General features: G+C 39.6%; 1 protein-coding gene across 1 annotated transcript in view; it reads left to right on the top strand.

The window, feature by feature from the left end:
- The window catches only part of FRAS1 (Fraser extracellular matrix complex subunit 1), a 464,327-nt gene that overhangs the window by 188,949 nt on the left and 253,251 nt on the right, over positions 1-22,127 (top strand). Inside the window, exons 10-14 of the mRNA XM_025384816.1 lie at positions 2,634-2,723; positions 5,405-5,440; positions 6,833-6,980; positions 8,412-8,555; positions 10,407-10,541. Coding sequence (XP_025240601.1) covers positions 2,634-2,723; positions 5,405-5,440; positions 6,833-6,980; positions 8,412-8,555; positions 10,407-10,541 — 553 coding nt within the window. The remainder of the gene's footprint in view (positions 1-2,633; positions 2,724-5,404; positions 5,441-6,832; positions 6,981-8,411; positions 8,556-10,406; positions 10,542-22,127) is intronic.

Genomic DNA, 22,127 nt, shown 5'->3' with positions numbered 1-22,127 from the left:
CAGCTTCACTGTTGTCTTCATGATCACATTGGTTATCAACGGCAGTGTTCTGAATATCTTTGAAATCAGCATACAGTTTTTGTTGTTAAAAAAGAAGAAAATGGCCTGGTCTTTGTCTTTGCTATCTTCCACCAAATCTCTAAACATTGAAACATAAACAAATCAATGGTAGGCTAGCACAATATAATGATTTTCATATTTCTAGATTTGATGATGTCTTCGAACCTGAATTCAGGTGAAGAAGTCAAATTAGCTTTTAAAGAAAAGGACCTAGCATTCACATCTGAAGCATAAAATGGAACGGGAAAAATTGAAGCTTGGAGCAAAATGCATAGGAGAGGGTAGGCACATGGTAAATGCGAGCTGCCTTTCCCCGCTCCAGTGGAGGTAGGTTCCCTCAAAAGAGCGTTTCCTTTTCCGATGAGCAGGTTAGGCCAGTCTTAATCATTGGTCTGGTGGCTGTAGGTATGACTAGGTGGGGAAAGGGTAGATTTCTGTCTGGCCTATGCAACAGAACCCTCTTTAAAGGGAAAGAGTATGTTTGTTTCTGAAAGCAATTTTACTCAAAAGCCCAATGCTAATTGGAGTGAACTCCCCACTGCAGTGAACTGATGTGGTTTGGGGCATTCAGGCTGCTTCTATAAATAGCAGATCTATCTGAAACCTCCCACCTCACCAAAACCGAATCCTTGTGCCCCAGGAGCAGTGCTTACTGTTACTTACAGTGGTGTTTGAAGGTCGAGAACAACCTTCCTGTTGCATAGGCCTTTCTGTTTCTATCCTTTCCCTACCTAGTCATACCTACATCCACCAGTCCAAAGACTGAGATTGGACTGACTAACCTGCTCATCAGGAAAAGGAAGCACTCTTTTGAGGGAATTTACCTCCAGGGGAGCCTGGCAAAGCAGCTCACATTTATGGAGTGCCTACCCTCTTCTGTGTATTTTGCTACAAGCTTTAATTTCCCTCCCACAATTTTTTCAATACCTGCCCCCGCCCCACCACCACCCCAGCCACTTTATTTGCCTCATTTAGGTGATAGGGAGTCACTTTTTAGTTTTGTCTGTATATATTTTAGTGGACACTCAAGAATCTCTCATGAGTTTCGTCTTTTACAGAAGTACGCATAGTCAGTCTTGTTTCAAAACATTGTTTTAAGTGACTTAGATTACATGCGTATCAACTCTTTTATATGCTTTGAAAGCAAATTTCGGTGTTTCTGTGTTATGCCTTCACTACCAACTGATTTGTCACGTTTCTGCAAAACAATTTATATGTAAATACATCTGCTCTCTGTAGTACCCACTGCTCCCTACTGGCCTCTGATTGACGTGAAATCTTGATGGACAGTAATCTATATAACTCCAAAATAATTATAATCATTTATGTATTTTTGTGTTTCTTCTAAACGTTTAGATTTTCTCTCAGTAAAATAACACATATTCGTTCTAGAAAATTTTGAAGGCTCAAGAAAACTGGAAAAGAGACTTAAAAATCCATCTATAATGCTACCAAAGACATCCAGTGCATCCAGAGACAACCAGTGCTTTCATAATATTTGTCATTAGTACAGTGTTTTTAAACAAAATATCATTATGATTATTCTGTTTATGCAAATTTATATTATTCATTTTTCATTTAACATGGTTTCTACACTTTTAAATATAATACAGGCCCCAAATTAAATATTAAATATTTAGAGAAACATTACCATTCTTTAGAAAGTAGATATATCTTTCGAAAGTGAAAAGTGCTTTAAAGAATACTCTTTAGACTACAGATATTATATGTTAGTGTAGAATACTAACATATAGATCAGATGTTAGTGTATACACATGAAAAATTGGAAACAGAGATGGTGTTTTTAACATCAGATTTTCTGGGAGATGGGACTTCAGTGGAATTACACTTTCTAAATTAGAGAATTGCAAATTATTTACATTTTTACAGCAAGCATTTATTATTTTATAAAAAAATAAAAATTTTAAAATTATCGATACTGGGAAATGAAAATGATAAGACTTGGAAAGTTAAATATCCGCAAATATGGCAGGGTAGATAAATTAAGATTATTCCTCTTATAATTTTAAGAATAGTTTTGATATGAGTTGACTAGCAGTAAGGGTTTCAGAATATTGAGTAAAGTTTAGTTTTCTACTGCTTAATTTATGCCCAAGACTACATCTGTGCATAAAGGGATGCATCTGATTTTGTATTCAGGGAAAATTGGTGGTTTGATTTGAGCACTGTTAATGAAACTAAAGTCACAAATTGTATGTTTAAGGTACTGTGATCCTTTTCTGAAACTCATAACTTTCCTAGACTATAACATTAACCTTGGTCATCCTTCTTATTCACGTGAGCTCCTGGGCACGGGTAGAAAATTATGGAGGGATCAGAGCATAAGTATTCACCATAAAAGGAAAGAAAAGGCACATGGAGGAGTGTGCTGTGTGGACTAGACTCCCCATAGGAAGACAGCACACGGGGAGATGAAGCAGGAAGAGGGCCAGAGCCAACTGTGTGCCAGGGTTTCTCATTCCAGTCAGGGAACCCAACTGCTTCGCAATTTAGCCCTGCTACCTGGAGATGTTAATTTGATATATGTGCCACTGCAACCCTTATTTCTACAGGGTGAAGAATTAATTCACTTAGATGGAAAATGTTGTCCTGAATGCATTTCAAGGAATGGTTATTGTGTTTATGAAGGAAACGGAAAATTCGTGAGTATCAGGCTAATAACCAAAGATGATTTAAAATTAATTCAAAATTAATCTAATGAGGGGACATTACCTTCTTGTTTCTTTTACCCATGCCTTTGTTCGAAAAATGTTATTGTGCACCTACTATGCACCAGGCTCTGGGGACACAGAAGGGAATACAACAGGCAGAGTTCCTGCTGTCTTGGTGGGGCATACTTTGTGGTATAGGGACACAGAAAACACACACACACACACACCACACATACTACACGTCAGGTGCTGAGGAGCACTACGTAGAAGAATAAAGCAGTGCAAGTGGGCCAGACAGTAGCTGTGCAGGACGGTGGGATGTAGGGGGTGTGTTCCTTTATATAAAATGGCGAGGTTTCTCTTACAGAAAACTTTGAGCAGAGCCTGAAGGGAGGGAGCCAGATAGATGTCTAGGAGGAAACATACCAGGAATAGGGATCAGGAAATGCACAGTCATTGAGATACAAGTGTGTTTGGCATGTTCAAGAATTTGGAGTCTGGTGGGAACTTAGTGAATGAGGGAGAAAGGCATTGGCCATGAGGTCTGGTAAGTAGCCTAGAGACCACAGTTCTTTACCCTGAGGCAGATGGGAGCTGTTGGGGAGTTTTGAGCAGAAGAGTGCTGGGCTCTCACTTAACTCATGAAAGGACCACTTTGGCTGCTGCATGGGTGAGTGACAGAAGGAAATGAAACTGGAGGTAGGCGATCTGGTTAGTGGGGTTTTGTAATGGTCCAGGCAAAGGGCAATGGTGGCTTGGCCTAGGCAAGAAGTGGTGCATTTGGTAAAAAGTGACCAGGCTCTAGATTTATTTTGCAGGTAGCAGTGACAAGGTTTTGTTTGATTACACGTGGGGTAAAACTCTATTTACCAAGGTTTTATTTTGCCCTCTGTCTGCACTTTTCTATTACACAAAGGAAATACATTTATCTTAATCTTTTCAAATTTTCTGAATTTATGTAGCCCATATTTTTCATGTTGGGTATTGGAATGTTGATAAATTCATTATGTTTTTTAAAATATGCCAGTTGGTCATAAAAACAACTGCTTCTTTGACCGGTCAGAATAGGATTACAGTAGTACCCACTTATCACAGAATATGTGCCAAGGTCCCCAGTGGATGCTTGAAACTGTCAGTAGTACTGATCCTGACTGGGGTCAATTGAAACACATTTCTGTTCATGTTTTCCACTGACAGTTAATGCCTTTTCCATCTTAACTAACCACTTATCACACACTATGGCTGTAACTTTTGCAGTTTGAGCTGCAACAGCAAAACTAGCACAAATTTGTTTTTACTTCTTCACAATTTCATAGATAGATTTATTCTTACTTTAGACCTTAGCAACCTCAGCATAAATTTTTTTCTTTCGTTATTAAGTCAAGAACTTTCATCTCTTCACTTAAAGGAAGCACTTTGCAGCTTCTCTTTGGCATATCCAAGTTGCCAGCATCACTACTCTTGGACTTTGGGGCATTATTAAGTAAAATAAGAGTTACTTGAATATAAGCACTGTGATACTGAGATAGTGGCTCTGATAACCAAGATGGCTCCTGAGTAACAGGCGGTGGCATCTACAGCGTGGACATGCTGGACAAAGGAAGGACTCAGGTCCCAGGCAAGATGGAGCCAGACAACTTGAGATTTTCATCATACTACTTAGAATGACATGCAATTCAAATCTGATGAATTTTATATTTCTTGAATTTTCCATTTAGTATTTTCCCACCATAGTTGACCAGGGTTAACTGAAACTGCAGGAAGTGAAACCATGAATAAGGGGGAACTACTGTCTACAAATTAGGAATAAAGACTTTGACTGATGAACTGATTCCTCCACACTTTTTTTTTCTTTTCTTTTTTTTTTTTTCTGATTTGGGTAAATTACATCCGTCAACCTTCCAGTGTTTCTGTACATTCTGGGGAGGCAGTATTGTATAGTGTTAACAGCGCAGGCTCTAGGTTCAAATCTCTACTTTGCTGTGTACTGTGATCTTCGGCAAGTTACTGAATCCTCAGTGGAAACTAGTGATAACAATAGTACTTACCTCATGGGGCTGTAGAGATGTTATGTGTGAAGCACTTAGAACAGTGCTGTCTTGGCACGATTTTTAAAAAGCTGAAAACATCGGCATATTATTATTTTGCTGTTGGCGTTGTTTCCTAGTGATAGATCACACTTTAGTCATTCTCATTTCCTAAGAATTTAGGAGGTTTTAAAGCCTCCCTATAAATGTTGAATTTATATTTTCTCATAGTATCCATTTTCCTACTCATTTTTGGAGATAAATTAAACTCAGTGAAAGTAAAGAAAACGAAGTTATTTTAAATAAGTACAAATCTCCATCATGCTCTGGCACCATGCAAAATTCAAGAATTTGCCCTTGCAAGTTCAGGTTCCTTGACCATAAAGTCCTTAGTGTTGAGGGGAATTGAAACCAAGTACTCAGGCACAAAGTGAGAATTCAGAAGTATTTCCTAGGTGTGTTGTTTTCATCTCAGATTAGTATGCTTTTCTTGTTTTTGATAAGATAGATTTCATCTCTATTCATAACCAATAAATAAAGTTGCATGTTACTTGGGAAAAATGGATAACTCCTAATGAAAAAATAAATAGATCAGCCTAATAGTGTTTTTAGTGGCATAATAAAGACATTTCTCTTTGTTCCTAGATGTCCTCAAATGCTAGTGAAGTTAAACGTATTCCAGTAAGTATAGCTTTTTAACTTGTACATAGATCATTATAAAATTGTTTTATGTAATGATCTGCATGAAATATCATGGGGAAAACGTAGTACCTTAGTATTTTTAACAGTCACATTTGATGGCACTATGACCAGAAATTAAGGGTCTTAATGATAATTTAGACTTTGATACATTGAACTTTTGCTCTTTTCTTTAGCCAATTGTTTTAGGCAGTTGATAATTAATACTTCTCTAACCACAAGCTCCTACATAGATTCTTTCCCTTGCTTGTGATATTTTTCTCTCCCTGGTTTTTTTCTGGCCTAGAAAACTCAGTTTAACCATCGGTAGAGTTTTATGTACTGCAAAGTGCTGAAGAAAGAGCTTCTTGGGTTTGCAAGCATTCATTCCCCAAACAATCCCAAATTTGTTCTCTCCAGATTGTCTACAGGACAGTGTTATATGGTTTCTTTTAAAGGGAAAATGCAAGCGTTTAACACAGCATTCTTACAATAAGGGGTCTGATCTCGAGACGGGTCTGCTTTCAAATGGAAGAAAAGCACTTCTGCCTTCTCAAGATAGTATTGCTCAGTTTTGTAACATTTAATGTTCATTTTGCTAAATACCGTCACATTAATTGTTTGAGATGTTCAATGTCTGCTGACTTAATAAGCATTTTATAAAATTGTTACTTTAAAATCTGCTCTCCTGTTTTCTCCTGTTTCACCTCCCTCATCACCCCAATACTTTCTGGTAAGAAACTCTGTCTCTTTCCTGTAAGCAAAAATGAACTGTTCTTCACAATTCAATTTGGAATCTCTGCCGACTACTAATGTTTATTTTCGTAATTTGCTTGGATGAAAAGGGTATTTTAGTGTGTGAAAGCTTAGGGCACATCTACAGCCCATTAAAAGTAGGCCTGCAAAAGTTTTAATTTTTAGAATATAATGACTCAACTGTTAACTCTTACTGTGGTAACCATAAGGAAATTCAGGTTTTTAACTAAGTGTCTCACTGTTATTTTAAAGATTGTATTTAACTCACCTGCTAATCACTAGGTACATTGTAATCTCCTTTGATGTTTTTGGTGAAAGAGGTTGAGAAACAAGTTTTAAATGCCTTTTACATATTCTATTAGTCCTAGAATACTTTCACAGCTTATCTCTGAGTGTGCCTAAAATATTTCGGCTGATGCTCTACATTGAAATAAACCCATTATGAACAAAGAAAGATAAATTCTGTCTTTTTAAATTTAGGACTCTTTTGCTGTTGTTCTATTTCAGAGTTAGATTTGGCAGAGTACTGATTAGCTGCCTTCACTTTGTCCTTACGGAAATTGTAAGTTCTTCAGCAGCAAACTCTCTTCTGAATTACTGTACCCTGATGACAATGCTGTTCTTCACTTTTTTACGTAGGAGGGAGAGAAGTGGGAAGATGGCCCTTGCAAGGTGTGTGAGTGCCGAGGGGCTCAGGTAACTTGCTACAAGCCCTCTTGTCCACCATGTCCAGTGGGCACACTGGCCTTAGAGGTGAAGGGACGGTGCTGTCCAGACTGCACATCAGGTGAGTCCATGTCTCCTCTGTTTCTACTGAGATAGTTTTACTGCCAAAAAGCTCAGAGATTCTCTTCCCCAACCCCTTGCTTCTTTTTTGTTTAGTTAACCAATGGGTTTGTGTGTTTCTCCATAATTTTTCTAACAAATGATGCTAATTAATCTTTGTCCATGTAATTGCCAAACTCAACAGATTATGAGCATGGGACCTTGGGCAAGTCATTGACCCTCTTTAAGCCTCAATTTTCTTGTTGATAAAATATGCCTTATGTATCTTGCAAAATTATTGTGAAAATCAAACAACATGTTTGAAGACTTGTAAAGGTAAATCTGTCTTCTGTTGTTCAAAATATAAAAATAATTTCTCAAAGTTTATTATGGGTGTTCTTTGTTCTTAAGGTGAGCTATTAAACAGGTGGTTCCTTTTGGAGTTCTCAAATGGGTTTTTAAAGTTTACAGACTCATTAATTTTTTCCAAAAGATAATTTTGTCTACTTGTTCTGCAATTTTGCTTTCAAATCACCTGGGGTTGAATTAGTTCCAGTTAATAATTGTTGGCAGGCACTGGAGTTGCTCTGGTTGAGTAGTAATTTGCCTATAAGCTTAGTCTCTTTTGGAGAAGTGGCATTTTCTTCCATTCATATTTCATAATTAATTATTTTCATTCACAGGCCATAATTTTCATATTGGCAGTTGCTCTTGTTGCACTCAACTTATTTTGGCTAATTGCAGTGTTTTTCTGGAGAGTTTATCAAGGAAAAAGCAAAGCCACTTTATGGCTTAATTATGTTACCTTCACCAAAGGGCTCTCTGGGCTTTCCAAAACAAACATTTAGCATATTATTATGCACTATATATACCGAAAATCAGGTCCTTGACAACTTCAAAACCTGAAAAAAGAAGTCCCTTGCTGATAATTACCACTAAATTCAGTGATAACCCTAATTACTGAAAATGAGATTTGAAATTTTGGAGAAAAAGAAGAAAATGAGCTGCATTTTTCTGAGATAAAAATAACTATTTTTAAACATTGTAGGTTTTATGTCTGAACTGTTTGTACATGTCGAAGCTTAAGAAGAACATCGGAGGTATCATAAATTATTGAATCTGTTTAAATCATACATTATGGAAGTAGTCATTCCTGTTTCTTGAAGTATTCCAGCGGGGAGAGGCTGTTCTTCTAGTATCTTCATGTTGGGACTATGGGAGACAGTGATGAATTTCAGACAAGGAAAACTTCCTTGCAATCTCGCATTGAAATGCTTTTTTTTTTCTTTTTTTTTTTGCTATTTAGGAGGCTTTTTCATATCTAAGTCCCACAGTTTTCTGTTCTTCATGTTCTATGTAATGCTGCATACCTTGTAGATGCTTTTCTGAAGGATGTAAGAGAAATAATAGATGGAGTTCACTGAGTTCTCCCCTTCTTTGTGCTTGATTTCAGTTCATTGCCATCCAGAGTGTTTGACATGCTCTCACTCTCCAGACCACTGTGACCTCTGCCAAGATCCCACCAAGTTACTGCAGAATGGACGGTGTGTGCACAGCTGTGGGCTGGGTTTTTACCAAGCTGGCAGTCTCTGTTTAGGTATGGCTCTGAGTGGACAACCCAGAGGTGGTAGTGTGTGGGAGGCAGACTCATCAAAGATTGTGATTCTCAAACTGAGGCTCAATATTGTCAAGGAGGGGGTCATGCATGCAGCATGTTTTTGAGATGCACAATGTCTAAAAACCTCTAGAAGGTAGTAATGTCATCTGTAGGTTACTTGCCCTCTCTACCTGCAGGTCTCTTTTTCTGCCATTTTATAGGTATTTTGGTGCTTATTGGAAGACAGGTGATGTAGAGGTTGTTAGGTAGTCATAGTTGAATTTTTTTATTTTTGAAGACTTTCAAGGATAGTAATATCATCAGGATACCTGGGCTCATTTCTTAAAGTACTCAATCCAGGATAGAAACTTAGAATTGACATAGACCTTCAAGATCATTTACTACAGCTTTCTAATTTTGCAAATGGGGAACTTGTGGGTCAGAGAAATTAACCAACTTGCTCATATCAAACAGATAGTAATAGAGCTTATCTCTTATGGGCTACCAGAGGATCCAGAATGGGTTTATGTGCATTTCTGAGAAGGAGACCTTACTTGGGAGAGTTGACTTGGTTGATGTCAGATGTCAGATCTGTTACGATTCCCTTATTTCTGACTTGTGATGTTAATTATCCATTTAAGAGTGTGTAATTATGCCAGGTGTGGTGGCGCATGCCTGTAGTCCCAGCTACTTGGGATGCTGAGGCAGGAGAATCTCTTGAACCCGGGAAGTGGAGGTTGCAGTGAGCCAAGATTGCACCACTGCACTCCAGCCTGGGCAACAGAGTGAGACTCTGTCTCAAAAGAAAAGAAAAAAAAAAAGTGTGTAGGTTTATACCTGATTGTGAATATTTAACCTCTCTCTGCTTCCATATTCTTTTTATTATTATTATTATTATTTGAGATGGAGTCTCACTCTGTCACCCAGGCTGGAGTGCAGTGGCATGATCTCAGCTCACGGCAACCTCCACCTCCCGGGTTCAAGTGATTCTCCCTGCCTCAGCCTCCTGAGTAGCTGGGATTACAGGCATCTGCCACCACACCCGGCTAATTTTTGTATTTTTAGTATAGACAGGATTTCGCCATCTTGGCCAGGCTGGTCTCAAACTCCTGGACTCAAGTGATCCACCCACCTATGTCTCCCAAAGTGCTGGGATTACAGGTGTGAGCCACTGCACCTGGTATCTTCCACATTCTTATCTATAAAGTGAGGGTAATTCCAGTACCTTCCTCAGAGGGTGGTTATAAGGACCAGGTGTTTTAATACATGTTAAGTGCCTAGACTGATGTCTAGGATACAGCCAAGGATTAATAAGAGTTAGCCGCTTTTATTATTTTTGTAATTATTCACTCTTCCATACTTTCTTTCCTAATTCATATAATCTTCAACCTTTTTGAAAGTTACTTATATCTCTTTCATACAGTATTGGTGGAAAGGGGGCAAGAGATCTTGCTAAAAAGTTGAGTGACAAAGATATCGGGGGCTACTGGATAAGAGGAAAAGAACACAGACTCCTCAGCCAAACTGCCTGGTTTCAAATGCCAGCATGTGACCATGAGCAAGTTGTTTAATCTCTCTGAGTCTGTTCCTACTCTGTAAAGTTGGGATTAATAATATCTACCTCCCAGGGTTGTTGTGAGAATTAAATGAATTCGTATATGTAAAGCACTCAAACAGTGGCTGACATGAACTGTGTGCTATACAGATGATGGCTGTTAAAATTATTTGTCTGCATTTTCTGTTTGGGACCTGGAGCCTCAACATTGGGCTGTGTAAGCACTGGCATGGGGGTGGTGTCTTTCAGCTAATCAAATGATCCCTTTCTCTTTCTTCAACATTATCTGGAATCAGCCTGCCAGCCCCAGTGCTCCACGTGTACCAGTGGGCTGGAGTGCTCATCCTGCCAGCCTCCCTTGCTGATGCGACACGGGCAGTGTGTGTCTACCTGTGGGGACGGCTTCTACCAAGATCACCATTCCTGTGCAGGTAATCTCTGGCTGGATCACAGCTGGGCCAACTCCCAAGACAGCTCCCCAATCCTGACCCCACCAAGTGATCTGGGGCCACCAGGAGCTGTAAGCACTTTTTCCAATACGAGAAGAAACTCTGAACAAGACTTCTGATGGGATGAGGAGAACAGTGTATTAGAGGAATGATACATGTTGAGATGTTGTTTTAATAATCTTATTAGGTTATTAGGTTCTTATCAATATGATTTAGTGGACTTATATGCCTACTTTTGTTTTATATTTTTAACTGAGATCTAGTTGAAATTCTTAATATCATAATAGTCTCTTGAGGTAGGAGTAGTCATAATATAACTTAATTTGTTTATACTTGGCCATTTTTTCAATAGAGTTTATAATTATAAGTTTAAAGAGTAAATGTATAAGTAATTTTTTAAATGCAGAAATGGAAGATGGGGGTTGTATTGGTCTGTTTTCACATTGCCATGTAGAACTACCTGAGACTGGATAATTTGTGAAGAAAAGAGGTTTCATTGACTCACAGTTCTGCATGACTGGAGAGGCCTCTGTAAACTTACAATCATGGCAGAAGGCAAAGGGGAAACAAGACACGTCTTACACGGTGTCAGGAGAGAGAGAGAGAGAGAATGAAGAGGGAAGTGCCACTTTTAAACCATCAGATCTCATGAGAACTCACTCACTGTCATGAGAACAGCATAGGGGAAACCGCCCCCATGATCCAATCACCTCCCACCAGGTCCCTCCCTCAACACATGGGGATTACAATTTGACATAAGATTTGAGTCAGGATACAGAGCCAAACCATATCATGGTTAATGGTGAAAACAAAGACAAGGGGCAGAGATACGAGTTTGTCTTCAGGAGAACAGATAATTAGATGTGCCCAGAAACTAAGGCAGGGTGTGTGGTGGCAGGGAAATCTGAAAAGGCAGATGGACCAGGGGAAGGTCTTGGATGTCATGCAAGGGAGCTGTGATAGCTACTGTCTGCAGCTAAACGTAAGGGTGGATCAGTGATGAGAATCAGAAGGTGGGCCAATTTGAGGGGCAGCTGATATACTCCTCTCTTTCACACCCTTGGTTAGATTTTCAGGAAAATCATTTGCAGGTAAATGATTGAGGTTAAAAAGGCTAAGTTCATGGTATTAATCAGATGTGCAGGCTAAATGAGTACTCGGGCCATGTGCAGGTCCTATGTGGAGGAGGCTGACAGTCCTCTCCATTCCAGTTCATGGTCAGAAGCGGAACTCATGGGGTTGTGGAAACCATGTTGAAAGGAAACACTAATTCTGTTTATGCCACAGTGATATGAGTGTAGCAGGGCCTGTTTTGTGATCAGTCATGTTGTAGAGTATGGAAGGCAGAATAGCTTCTGAGTTTGACTTGGAGGCTCTTTGATGTTTATAAGAATATCTCCTACATGTCTCTATCCTCAGCATCAAGGGCTACACAGAGTTCTCAGCATTGTTGAACAAGTGTATGATGAATGAATGAATGAGAATACTACCACTTGGTGGTCCTTCAAAGACCAGTGTTTCAATAGAAGTCTCAGCCATAAAGGAGAAAAGAACCCTTAGTGTTTATAGCTTATCATGTTGTGTTTACCTGTTACTTTAACACAGGTTAAAAGTGGGCACATGCAAATACCTTTATAAGTGTCTAATGGTTGGGTAATTTAGGTAAACTGCTGAAATTTTAATTTGATGAAATTACTGAATGCCTTTACTCCTTTCTTTTATCCCATCAAAGAGATCTCCTGCTAGCACTCGTGACGGATTTGCCTTTAAAAGGGAATTAATTTCCCCTAGATTTTACTCCTTCCTCTGTGCCACCTCCATCCCCTGAAATACGCACATACCACATACATATGACTTTTTTTGGGGGGAGGGCATTTTCCTTTCTTCCAGGCCCATTGTTTTAATTGGTGATGCTAATGCTAGTTTAGGGCATTTTGAAATGGGTAGTATTTCAGTTGATTACTGGTTTACATAGCTCACTGCTTCACATTCCATCCACATATCCACACACAAATGCCTCTAGTAGAAAGTTGCTGGGAAAATTTGTTCATGCTCCCTCCAGGGAATTAAACCAATTTGGTTTAGTTCAGGCTGGTTGCATTTTTATGCATAAAATAAGGAGAAAAAAAAACCCAGAGCCAAAGGAGAGAGAGAGGATCTTAAAAATTAAAGCTAAAGTTGTGATCAATTTTCATATACAGTCTTGGCACTAAGATCATCTTTCTAGATAAGCTTTCTCAGCTTTGGAATTTTTTGCAATATTCATGCTTGTACCACTTTTGGTGACTTTTCACCACTGACCTTGGAAGTCAGTCACTCAGCTGCTGCTCTTCCAATACGTGCTAAACTTTCCAAAAAGAAGCCTGCCGTTTTACGGTAACAACAGGTTTTTCTGGATTGATTCCTTTTGGCAGGGTCATTTATGTGATGATTGGGAAGTTGCCACTTTATTGGCTCATCAAAACCCAAAGAAACTGGGTGCTGTGCTGAGGAAACTAATGACCAGAAATCACCTGATTAATATTCATGTTCACTATGTTGAATAAAGGGCAGAGTGGAAAAAAAGTAGCAGATAAACATGGCTCTTCAACAAAAGAGTACAAGCAGGTAAACCAGAGGGAGTAAAGGAAAACACTTAGTCCTGCCTGAGAATCTTACCCATAAGGACCCTTATCATTTTCTCTTTTCCTTGAGTTTAGGGGTATATGTACAAGCACACACATGCATATAAACACGTGTGCATATATTAATACTATTGTTACATATTTTGCATGATTAAACTGAATAATGTTGGCCACACGATGCACTCCATACCAGTCCCTGCTTCATTTCCCCTGCCTTCACAACTCCAGAGTTTGATGCTTTGACCACTATACACTAAGGCTTAGCACTAGCCAGTTTTTATACGAACCTAAACCGGAGACAGATGTAGGTTGCCTTTTTTCACAGCAGGTAGGGCCCTAGAGTGATCACCCTGTTAGTACCCAAAGCTCACATTTTAGTTCTGGCACTCAGACTTCTGCTTTAACCTCTATGTGTCCTTTACCAACAGCTGGATCTGATTAACACCCCCTCTTGCCCATCCTACCCCACTCTTCTTGACTCTGTAGTCCTAGCACTGGGCTTGTACTTTGGTTCCTGCTGCTTGCCCTGCTCTGACCCATTTCCAGGAATTAATAGCCCACCGCTTAATTACCTGGAGACTGATGGGCAGGCTTTATCCAGGTATGGATGCTCCTTGCTCCCCCTCCCCACCTTCCCCACCACAATACTTGACCTGGCACTCTTCCTGCCTGGCTCTTTGGCATCACTTGCCTTGGATTTACTCTATTCCCTCTACCAGGACAGTGGTTCCATTGACTCATCTTAAAAACTCAGGTATTAAATCTAAACTGGATCCAGGTGGAACTCTCCAGGTCCTGAGAACATTCTTCCTTGTTTGTCTTGCCCCTCTTTTCAATCAGTCTCTGTTCCACTCTGGTGGGACCACTGAACTGTGCACACAAATCTTAGATATGAGAGTCCATAAGAATTTTACCAACAACACGCACCATGTAAGATTATGTGAAAATGAGTAGCTCGTAAGATTACGTGAAAATGAGTAACTCATAAGGTTGTAAGCTTTGAAAAGGGAAAGAGTAGGATTTAGACAATTTTTTATATGTATATCAATGTTTTGTTTGTCTATTTAAAACTTATTTTATTCACAAAAGCCTGAGGATAGAGCCATGTGTACCTCAGGGCAAATGCTGCCTTCATTCTGCAGGTGCAGATGTCATGGGGAGCCTGGCCCAGTGTTTAAAAGCTTGGACCTGGAAGCTAAACCACCTGGTTTCTTTTTTTCTTTCTTTCTTTCTTTCTTTTTTTTTTTTTTTTTTTTTTTTTTTTTGAGAGGGAGTCTCGCTCTTTCATCCAGGCTGGAGTACAGTGGCACAATCTCAGCTCACTGCAACCTCCGCCTCCCAGGTTCAAGCAATTCTCCTGCCTCCTGAGTAGCTGGGATTACAGGTGCTCACCACCATGCCTGGCTAATTTTTGTATTTTAGTAGAAACGGGGTTTCACCATATTGGCCAGGCTGGTCTCGAACTCCTGACCTCAAGTGATCTGCCTGCCTTGGCCTCCAAAAGTGCTGGGATTACAGGTGTGAACCACCACGCCCGGCCTCTTTTTTGTTTGTTTGAATTGGCTTATGATTTCTATTATTTATTACCCTTTTTTTTTTTAAGACAGAGTTTTGCTCTTATCACGATCTTGGCTCAATGCAATCTCTGCCTCCTGGATTCAAGCGATTCTCCTGCCTCAGCCTTCCAAGTACCTGGGATTACAGACATGTGCCACCATGCCCGGCTAATTTTGTATTTTTAGTAGAGATAGGGTTTCACCATGTTGGCCAGGCTGGTCCCAAACTCCTGACCTCAGGTGATCCGCCTGCCTTGGCCTCCCAAAGTGCTGGGATTATAGGCTTGAACCGCCGCACCCGGCCGAAACCACCTGGTTTCTAATCTTGCCTCTGTCACTTACCTATTCTTTAACTCCAAGCTTCAATTGCTTTCTGGGTAAAACAGGAACGTAATATCTGCCACATTGTACTGCCATGAAGATTGAATGAGTAAATTCACATACTCCATTTAGGGCAGCAGTCCCCAACCCTTTTGGCACGAGGGACTGGTTTCATGGAAGACAACTTTTCCATGGACCGGGGAGCTGGGGGTGGCTTCGGGATGAAACTGTTCCAGCTCAGATCATCAGTCATTAGTTAGATTCTCATAAGCAGCTGCAACTTAGATCCCTCACATAGGCAATTAACAACAGGGTTCACATTCGCTCCTATGAGGCAGAGCTTGGTGACAATGCTTGCTCACCCGCTGCTTGCCTCCTGTTGTGTGGCCCAGTTCCTCACAGGCCACAGACTGAAACTGATCTGTGCTGGGGGGTTGGGAACCCCTGGTTTAGAAGATGGTTCCTGGTGTCTAGAAAGCCTTTCATATAAGTTTAGAGACTTGGGTTCTGCTTTCCATTGTCCTTCTTCCTTGTTCCTTTTATCTCATTTCCCCTTTCATTCTTTTTTGACCATTGTTCTAGGTCCTGAGTACATGAAGCATGTAAAGTAAATAAGATTCACTCTTTGCCTATAGTGAGCTCACAGTCCAGGCAGGTTAGTTGCTGCTCGTGGAGATGTAAAATAAAACAAAACAAACAAAAACAAAAAACCAAAAGCCTTTGAAGTTTATTCTATATCGGAGTGCCGTATGTTCTCAGATTTTGAGATGTAGAGAAGCAAGCAACTGAACATTTTACAGGATTATAAGGGATAGGATTATTTTGAATGGCAACTCTACCACTTGCTGCAAGAGGGCTCTGGCAAGCCATTTAACCTCTCTGAGCTTCAATTTTTTCAACTGCAAAATGGGGATGATATTATCTACTTTAAACCATTATTATGAAGGTTAGAAAAGCTGTTTGAAATGTGTAAATACATTATGCCTGGCCTTAGTATGTGGACAATAAAAGGCAGCTATTGATATTATTGAAACCATTCCTTTATTTTTCAACCTATAGAGATAAAAAAACAAATAGCTTACATTAAGCAAGAAGAGTGTTCTGCCATTAATGTCTCATCTAAAATAAAATCTGCTTTTATGTGTTATGGAGAAGTAAATATATAGAGAACAGTACACTGTATTCTTTACAATAAATTAAAATCCCTTTTTCTTTAAAAAGGAAAGACAATTTTCCTTAAGTGCTCAGATTAAATAATGAGAATCTATGATTATTTATTTCTTAGCCAATATTGTGACATATTTAAAGGAAAAGTTTATAATAAAAAAACCTATAACATTTACATCTAGGATGTTGACCTAGTTGACATTTAAAAGCTATGGCCTGAGCAGAGGACCTTCTCAAGTTAATTATTTTTTGGAACTATGGTTGATTGGAGCAGCCAGTCATTTGCAGAAATGAAGCACTGACCCTGCACAGCCAGGTCCAAAGCAGTGGAGGTTTAATGGGTCTTGGTGTTGTGTTCCAACACATGACTTATCCCAGCCTAGCTGTGTACTGGGTGGACCTCTTGACAATGGCACCTATGAAACTACTGTTCTGAAAGCCAGGAGCCCTTCTCGCAAGACAGGGGCCCTCCTTGCTCTGTTGGGATGGTCATTGCCAAGGTAGTGTCACCTCCATAGCCCTTGCAACATATCCCAGGATTGGAGGATCAGTCTCAGTTTCATTGCCGGGTCACATACTCAGTTTAGGGGCCCTGCATGTTTCTACCACTGCCTTCACTCATTTTGTTCTACTCTTTACATCCTATGCATTGTTCAGAACTTCTTTGGCATTCTACAGCAATTATGGTCTCTTGCTAAACTGCTGACTTTCTCGTAAAGGTGACTTACTTCTTCAAGTGGTACCTCCTGTCTCTCCCATTCTGTTCATGCATAAATATTGGTGGAGCCTCTTCTGTGTACCAGGCCCTGTCCCAGACACCAGAGATACAGAGTGAAGCAGGTAGACAACTTCCCTCTAGTTAAGGAACTTAACTTCCTCAATGGGAGGAGAGTGCCTCTAAACAAATAAACAAGATAATTTTAAATACTTAGATAGTATCGTTACATGAAATTATTGTTATCGGTGCTATAAAGATACTTTACAAGGGAATATGATAGGAAATGATCAGTCATTGGGCAGGGACATGTCGTATACTTCTGAATTTCACATGGTGCTAAGTATATCTATGGCCCTTTGGAATAATTTTTGATAGAAAAAATGTGATAGACCATTGCATGGAGAGGAATGAACAGAAATGTACAGGCATGACTAAACTTTGGCTTACATATGACCTATCTTCCAGTTGGCTTCTACTAGTTGCTCCTTGTCCTCAATTTCTGGCTAGTTGTGGCCTCAGGAAAATTACAGACTCTCTATTTTTCTCACTCCTCTTTTTCTTCTCTTTTCCTCATGTTTAACATAGTTGTGTGCTTTATCAGAGTTGGGAAGGTAACTCATAAAATAAACTGTCTTCAAAACTTGGGTCGTGTCCATGGAGTATTTCAGGCCATTCAGAAGGGAAGACAATAGGATTGCCTTCTTAGAATGTAAGTTGTTTTTGAGTAAGCAAGACCCAGTGAGGCAGGTGACAACAGTGTTCCAAGGCCCCTCTCTCTTTGGATATTATATTCATGTACAGAATAAACGGAGAGAAGAGGGAAAACAGCTGGTGGTGTTGTGTCTGGGACCTGAGCTTTGGCAGGAAGCTGGCTGTGTTTGGCATTCGTCTTTGCCACTTCTAGACCTTTGCTGTGTATGCCAGAAGACAAATGACAGAACAAAAGTATCACATACCAGCAGAGAAAGCCTGCCACAGATGCCACAGAGGTTATCTTTCAGACAGATCCCATTCTTCCTGACAAATCTGAACCCCAAACTGTTTCAGCTATGGATTACAAACTAGTGACAAGTCTTCCGGCTTTCTGCCCAGTTTGGAAGGCTCTCAGTTATTTTAGCGAGACTGTATGGCATACATTCTTTCTCTTCTCCATTCCCCACCCAAGCGCTGTCCCTGTTCTGCCCTCCCCTGCTTCTATGCTGCCCACAGAGCTAACAGCACCTCCCTGTTAGTGCTGCTGAGATCTGAGCAGCTGTGTTAGTACAGCCAGGAGGTCTGAGAACTCCCCCCATCAAAAGGTTGTTTTGGTTGGCGGTCCTGCCTTTGGCTCTTCAATTTCAGAAGACATCACTGGAGTAGACAATAGGCATTTTAATTAACAGGGGCCACTGGGTGTAGGATTTGCGAGGGAACACAGGGAGTCCTAGCAGCTGTGGGTTTTCAGTGGTCACAGAGGATGAGTAGAAGCTGAGAAGCTGGTGGTCGTGAAAACCCTTGGATTATACCTGTGCTATCGATTCAGGAATATAGGTAGAGGGGCAGGAGATAGAAGAGATAACTTTACGAGATACTGCTGATGAGCTGAATGTCTGGCTTTGTCCTCTAACTTATGAACCAATGAAAAGTCCATGTGGACCTGCCAAAGCCTTCATTGGCTGGGATGTAATTTCCTTTGGTTCAAGTTCTGTGTCTACCAAAGACCCTGCTAAAAATTCAAATATGTTACCCCAGACAGGTAAATCACAGCTGTATCACAATCATGCTTAATAGGTTAACAAGCTATTTACCTAGCATGTACCTTAGGGAAAAGAACTACAGCTTTTCTCCCTCCACCATTAGGAAAATTACTAAAATTCCCCCCAAGTACCAAATGAATTTATGTTTATTCCAAAAAGTAATAAAAGTCAATAAAATACAAAGTATAATAAAAAGTCAGCTAAAATTCCTAACTCAAACTCCCCCAAATCACTACTGTTAGTATTTTGGTGTATGTCTTCCAAATTTATAAAGATATCTTTCTGTGTGTCTATACGCATACACTTTTTTTTTTCAAAACTAAAATTGTACTCTATTTACAGTTTTATTGCTTGCTTTCTTTATGTTATTACTTATCCTTCTACAACATCTTTTTAAAGCTGTTGTATAATTTTCCATCTCTGGCTATGCAATCATTCATTTAGCCAATCCTCTGTGGTTTGATATTTGTTCCTAATTTTTTAAATTATATGTAACCATGATGCAAACATTTTTAGTAGAAATTGTGGTAAATATTTTTGAATCAATTTTTAGACATGTGACTGCTGAGTCCAAAGGTTTATGTATGGTTTTTAAGCTTTTTGACACGGATTAACATATTACACTCTTTTAAGAAAGTTACACTGATTTGTACTCCTACCAGAAATGTATAAGGTTGCCTACTTGCCAGCACTCCAGTCGACACTAGGTATCACAAGCCTTCTTAAATTGTCAATTTGATTGATGTAAAATGAAATCTTGTTGAATTTTTTCTTTTACATGTTTTTGGGGTTCTTATGAAGCATGTGGAGTTAATCATGCTCGTCAGTTGATGGCCCATTTTCACCATTGGTCTGGGCCAAGCTATTCTCTTGCTTATTTGTCTGCCTATCCATCTGCCTGTCTGTTCCTTTTGTTATCATGCCCTATTCCCATTCCCCTTCTTCCCAGCTCCCCTTTTAAATAACTACACTAATGTGATTTAGTGTGTACTTTTTGTATGCCTATGCTTTTATTGTTTTGTATGCCTGGGTAGATATTTCCTTCGTTTTTTGTTTGTTTTGCTTTGTTTTGTTTTTGAGATGGAGTCTCACTCTGTCACCCAGGCTGGAGTACAGTGGCGTGATCTTGGCTCACTATAACCTCCACCTCCCAGGTTCTAACGATTCTCCTGTCTCAGCCTTCTGAGTAGCTGGGACTACAGGCGTGTGCCACCACACCTGGCTAATTTGATTTTTGTGTATTTTTAGTAGAGACAGGATTTCACCATGTTGGCTAGGCTGGTCTTGAACTCCTGACCTCGAGTGATCCACCCGCGTTGGCCTCCCAAACTGCTGGGATTACAGACACGAGCCACCACATTCGACCAGATATTTCCTTCTTTCTTGACTTTTTTTTTTTTTCTCACTAAGCACTGTTTCTAGGATGTGTACATGTTATTAGGTGGTGCAAAAGTAATCGCAGTTTAAAAATATAATGTGCATGTCTCATCCAGTGCGTCTAGTTGCTGCTCTCCTGTTTGGTTTGCGTATCTCCCGCTTTTGATGATGCCGAAGATTTTTTTTTACGTGTTCGTACTTTTTTCTATTATGAAGTTCCTCAAGTACTTATGAGTTTTCAGAATATGTGGAGACCAGACACATTGTAAAGCCTTCAATTGGCAAAGGAAGGCAGTAGCGGGCAGAGGCCCGATCTGGGAAGGGACAGAATATTCGAGTAAAAGGATCAAAAATTGTGATGGCTCAGATCTCTTTGGAACTTCTTTTAAATTAGCCTAGAGTTTCGGCATCTCAGGCAACCAGCCTTGGCATCTTGTGGGGCTGTGATTGGGGAAGGGGAAGGAGTCTTTCAGGCATCAGGGCCTCACTAAGGTATTTCCAGTCACTTTCAAAGAGCTTTTGCGGTTGTTTTGTAGAGTTTGCAAGGAAAGAGCTTCTAAGTGTGAAGCACCTAGGAGAGGCTGGAGCTCCTTCATATAGCTGCTGGCCGAATCCCTGCAGGCTGTAATTCTTCCCTTCCCTTCCCTTCCTTTCTGAGCGAGCCAACCTTTCCTGTAGTCTTTTCCATCCTTCCCCCTTCTGTCTTGTGTTGACCTTTAATTTTCTCTCTTTAAAATTACTTTGCTTTTGACAGCAGTTGAGACAAAATGAAGATCCCCCCATGCCATTCATATGATCACACACAACATTCTTTGCTTTTCCAAACTTGTCATCTCTCCATGTCCTCGTGAATTAGGTACAACAAATATTATTATTTCCGCTTTACAGATTAGGAAACCAAGGAACAGTGAAGTTGAGTTCAAGACAGAAACAATTTGTCATCCAGCAAGAGCTTCTTATTGAAAATTTACCCTCCTGATAATACTTCAAACCTTGGCGAGTACTACCTAGTCATTGTGAGATCAGAATGAAAGCTGGCAGTTGCCACAAACTGGATAAGAAACAGAATGAAGGAATTTGATTTGCATATATCACACCTGCTTGTGCCTGAAGTTTGGGCTTTTTCTGTGCAATTGTGAGGAAAAACATCTTGGCAGTTTGAAAATCTGAACTGCAGCCTCACTGATGAATCTCAGAGGAACTACAGATCATCACAGAAAAGAGCACACGGGTGTCTGTATCCACTGCTCTGGGTCTGGGAAGGCTTTGTGGAAAATAAGGTGATTATAGGAAGTGCTTTTAATGTTTCCCTGGAAAAGGGCTGCATTTTATTGTTAGAGAGGTATAGCTTAAAAATTTTTTTAAAGCAATCTTCTATTTCAAAAGTATCAGCTAGTAAAAGAGGTGTGCTATTTTTAGAGTAGGGTTTCAGTAAAGAATTGCAAAAAGAAAAGTAATTTGCTCCTTTTCATTTTTGGAATGAATTGCTGAAGAAACCCACACATGTCTGGTTATGCTCCAGAAAAGTCAGGGACCTTACCAAATAAATTATCTGCTGCCTGTGAGATAAAAAGATAGCTTTCTCTTATTCACCCTCTTTTAAAATTTATTGCCACAATATGTAATTCAAACCCTGTGTGATCTGAAATGTATCACTAAGAGAAATTATGGTGAAAAGTCAGGGAGTGACCTCTTATTTTTTATAATAACCCAAATATAATAAAAGCCACATGTAAGAGATAATCTGTGGTAGCATATGTTCAGTGTTAGAAATTAGAAATCAATTGCAAACACAGTGGGATTTTCGCTAAATCAGTAGATGATAGTTGTTCTTGCCACACAGGGGAAAATGGGTAACTATATGAGAAGATGGGCATGTTAATTTGTTCCTCTCTCTCTCTATATATATATATACACACTAATCCTCTTTATATATATATTTTAAGGTATACAACATGATATTATAAGGTGTGTATATATATTTAAGGTATATAGCATATTATAAGGTGTATATATATAGCCTTATAAAATATAAGGTGTATTAAACATAAATATATATTATTAAATAT

This window comes from Theropithecus gelada, chromosome 5, assembly GCF_003255815.1.
Source record: "Theropithecus gelada isolate Dixy chromosome 5, Tgel_1.0, whole genome shotgun sequence".
NCBI lineage: Eukaryota > Metazoa > Chordata > Mammalia > Primates > Cercopithecidae > Theropithecus > Theropithecus gelada.
The sequence above is the reverse complement of the archived record's forward strand: the minus strand, read 5'-3'. Positions and strand labels throughout refer to the sequence as shown.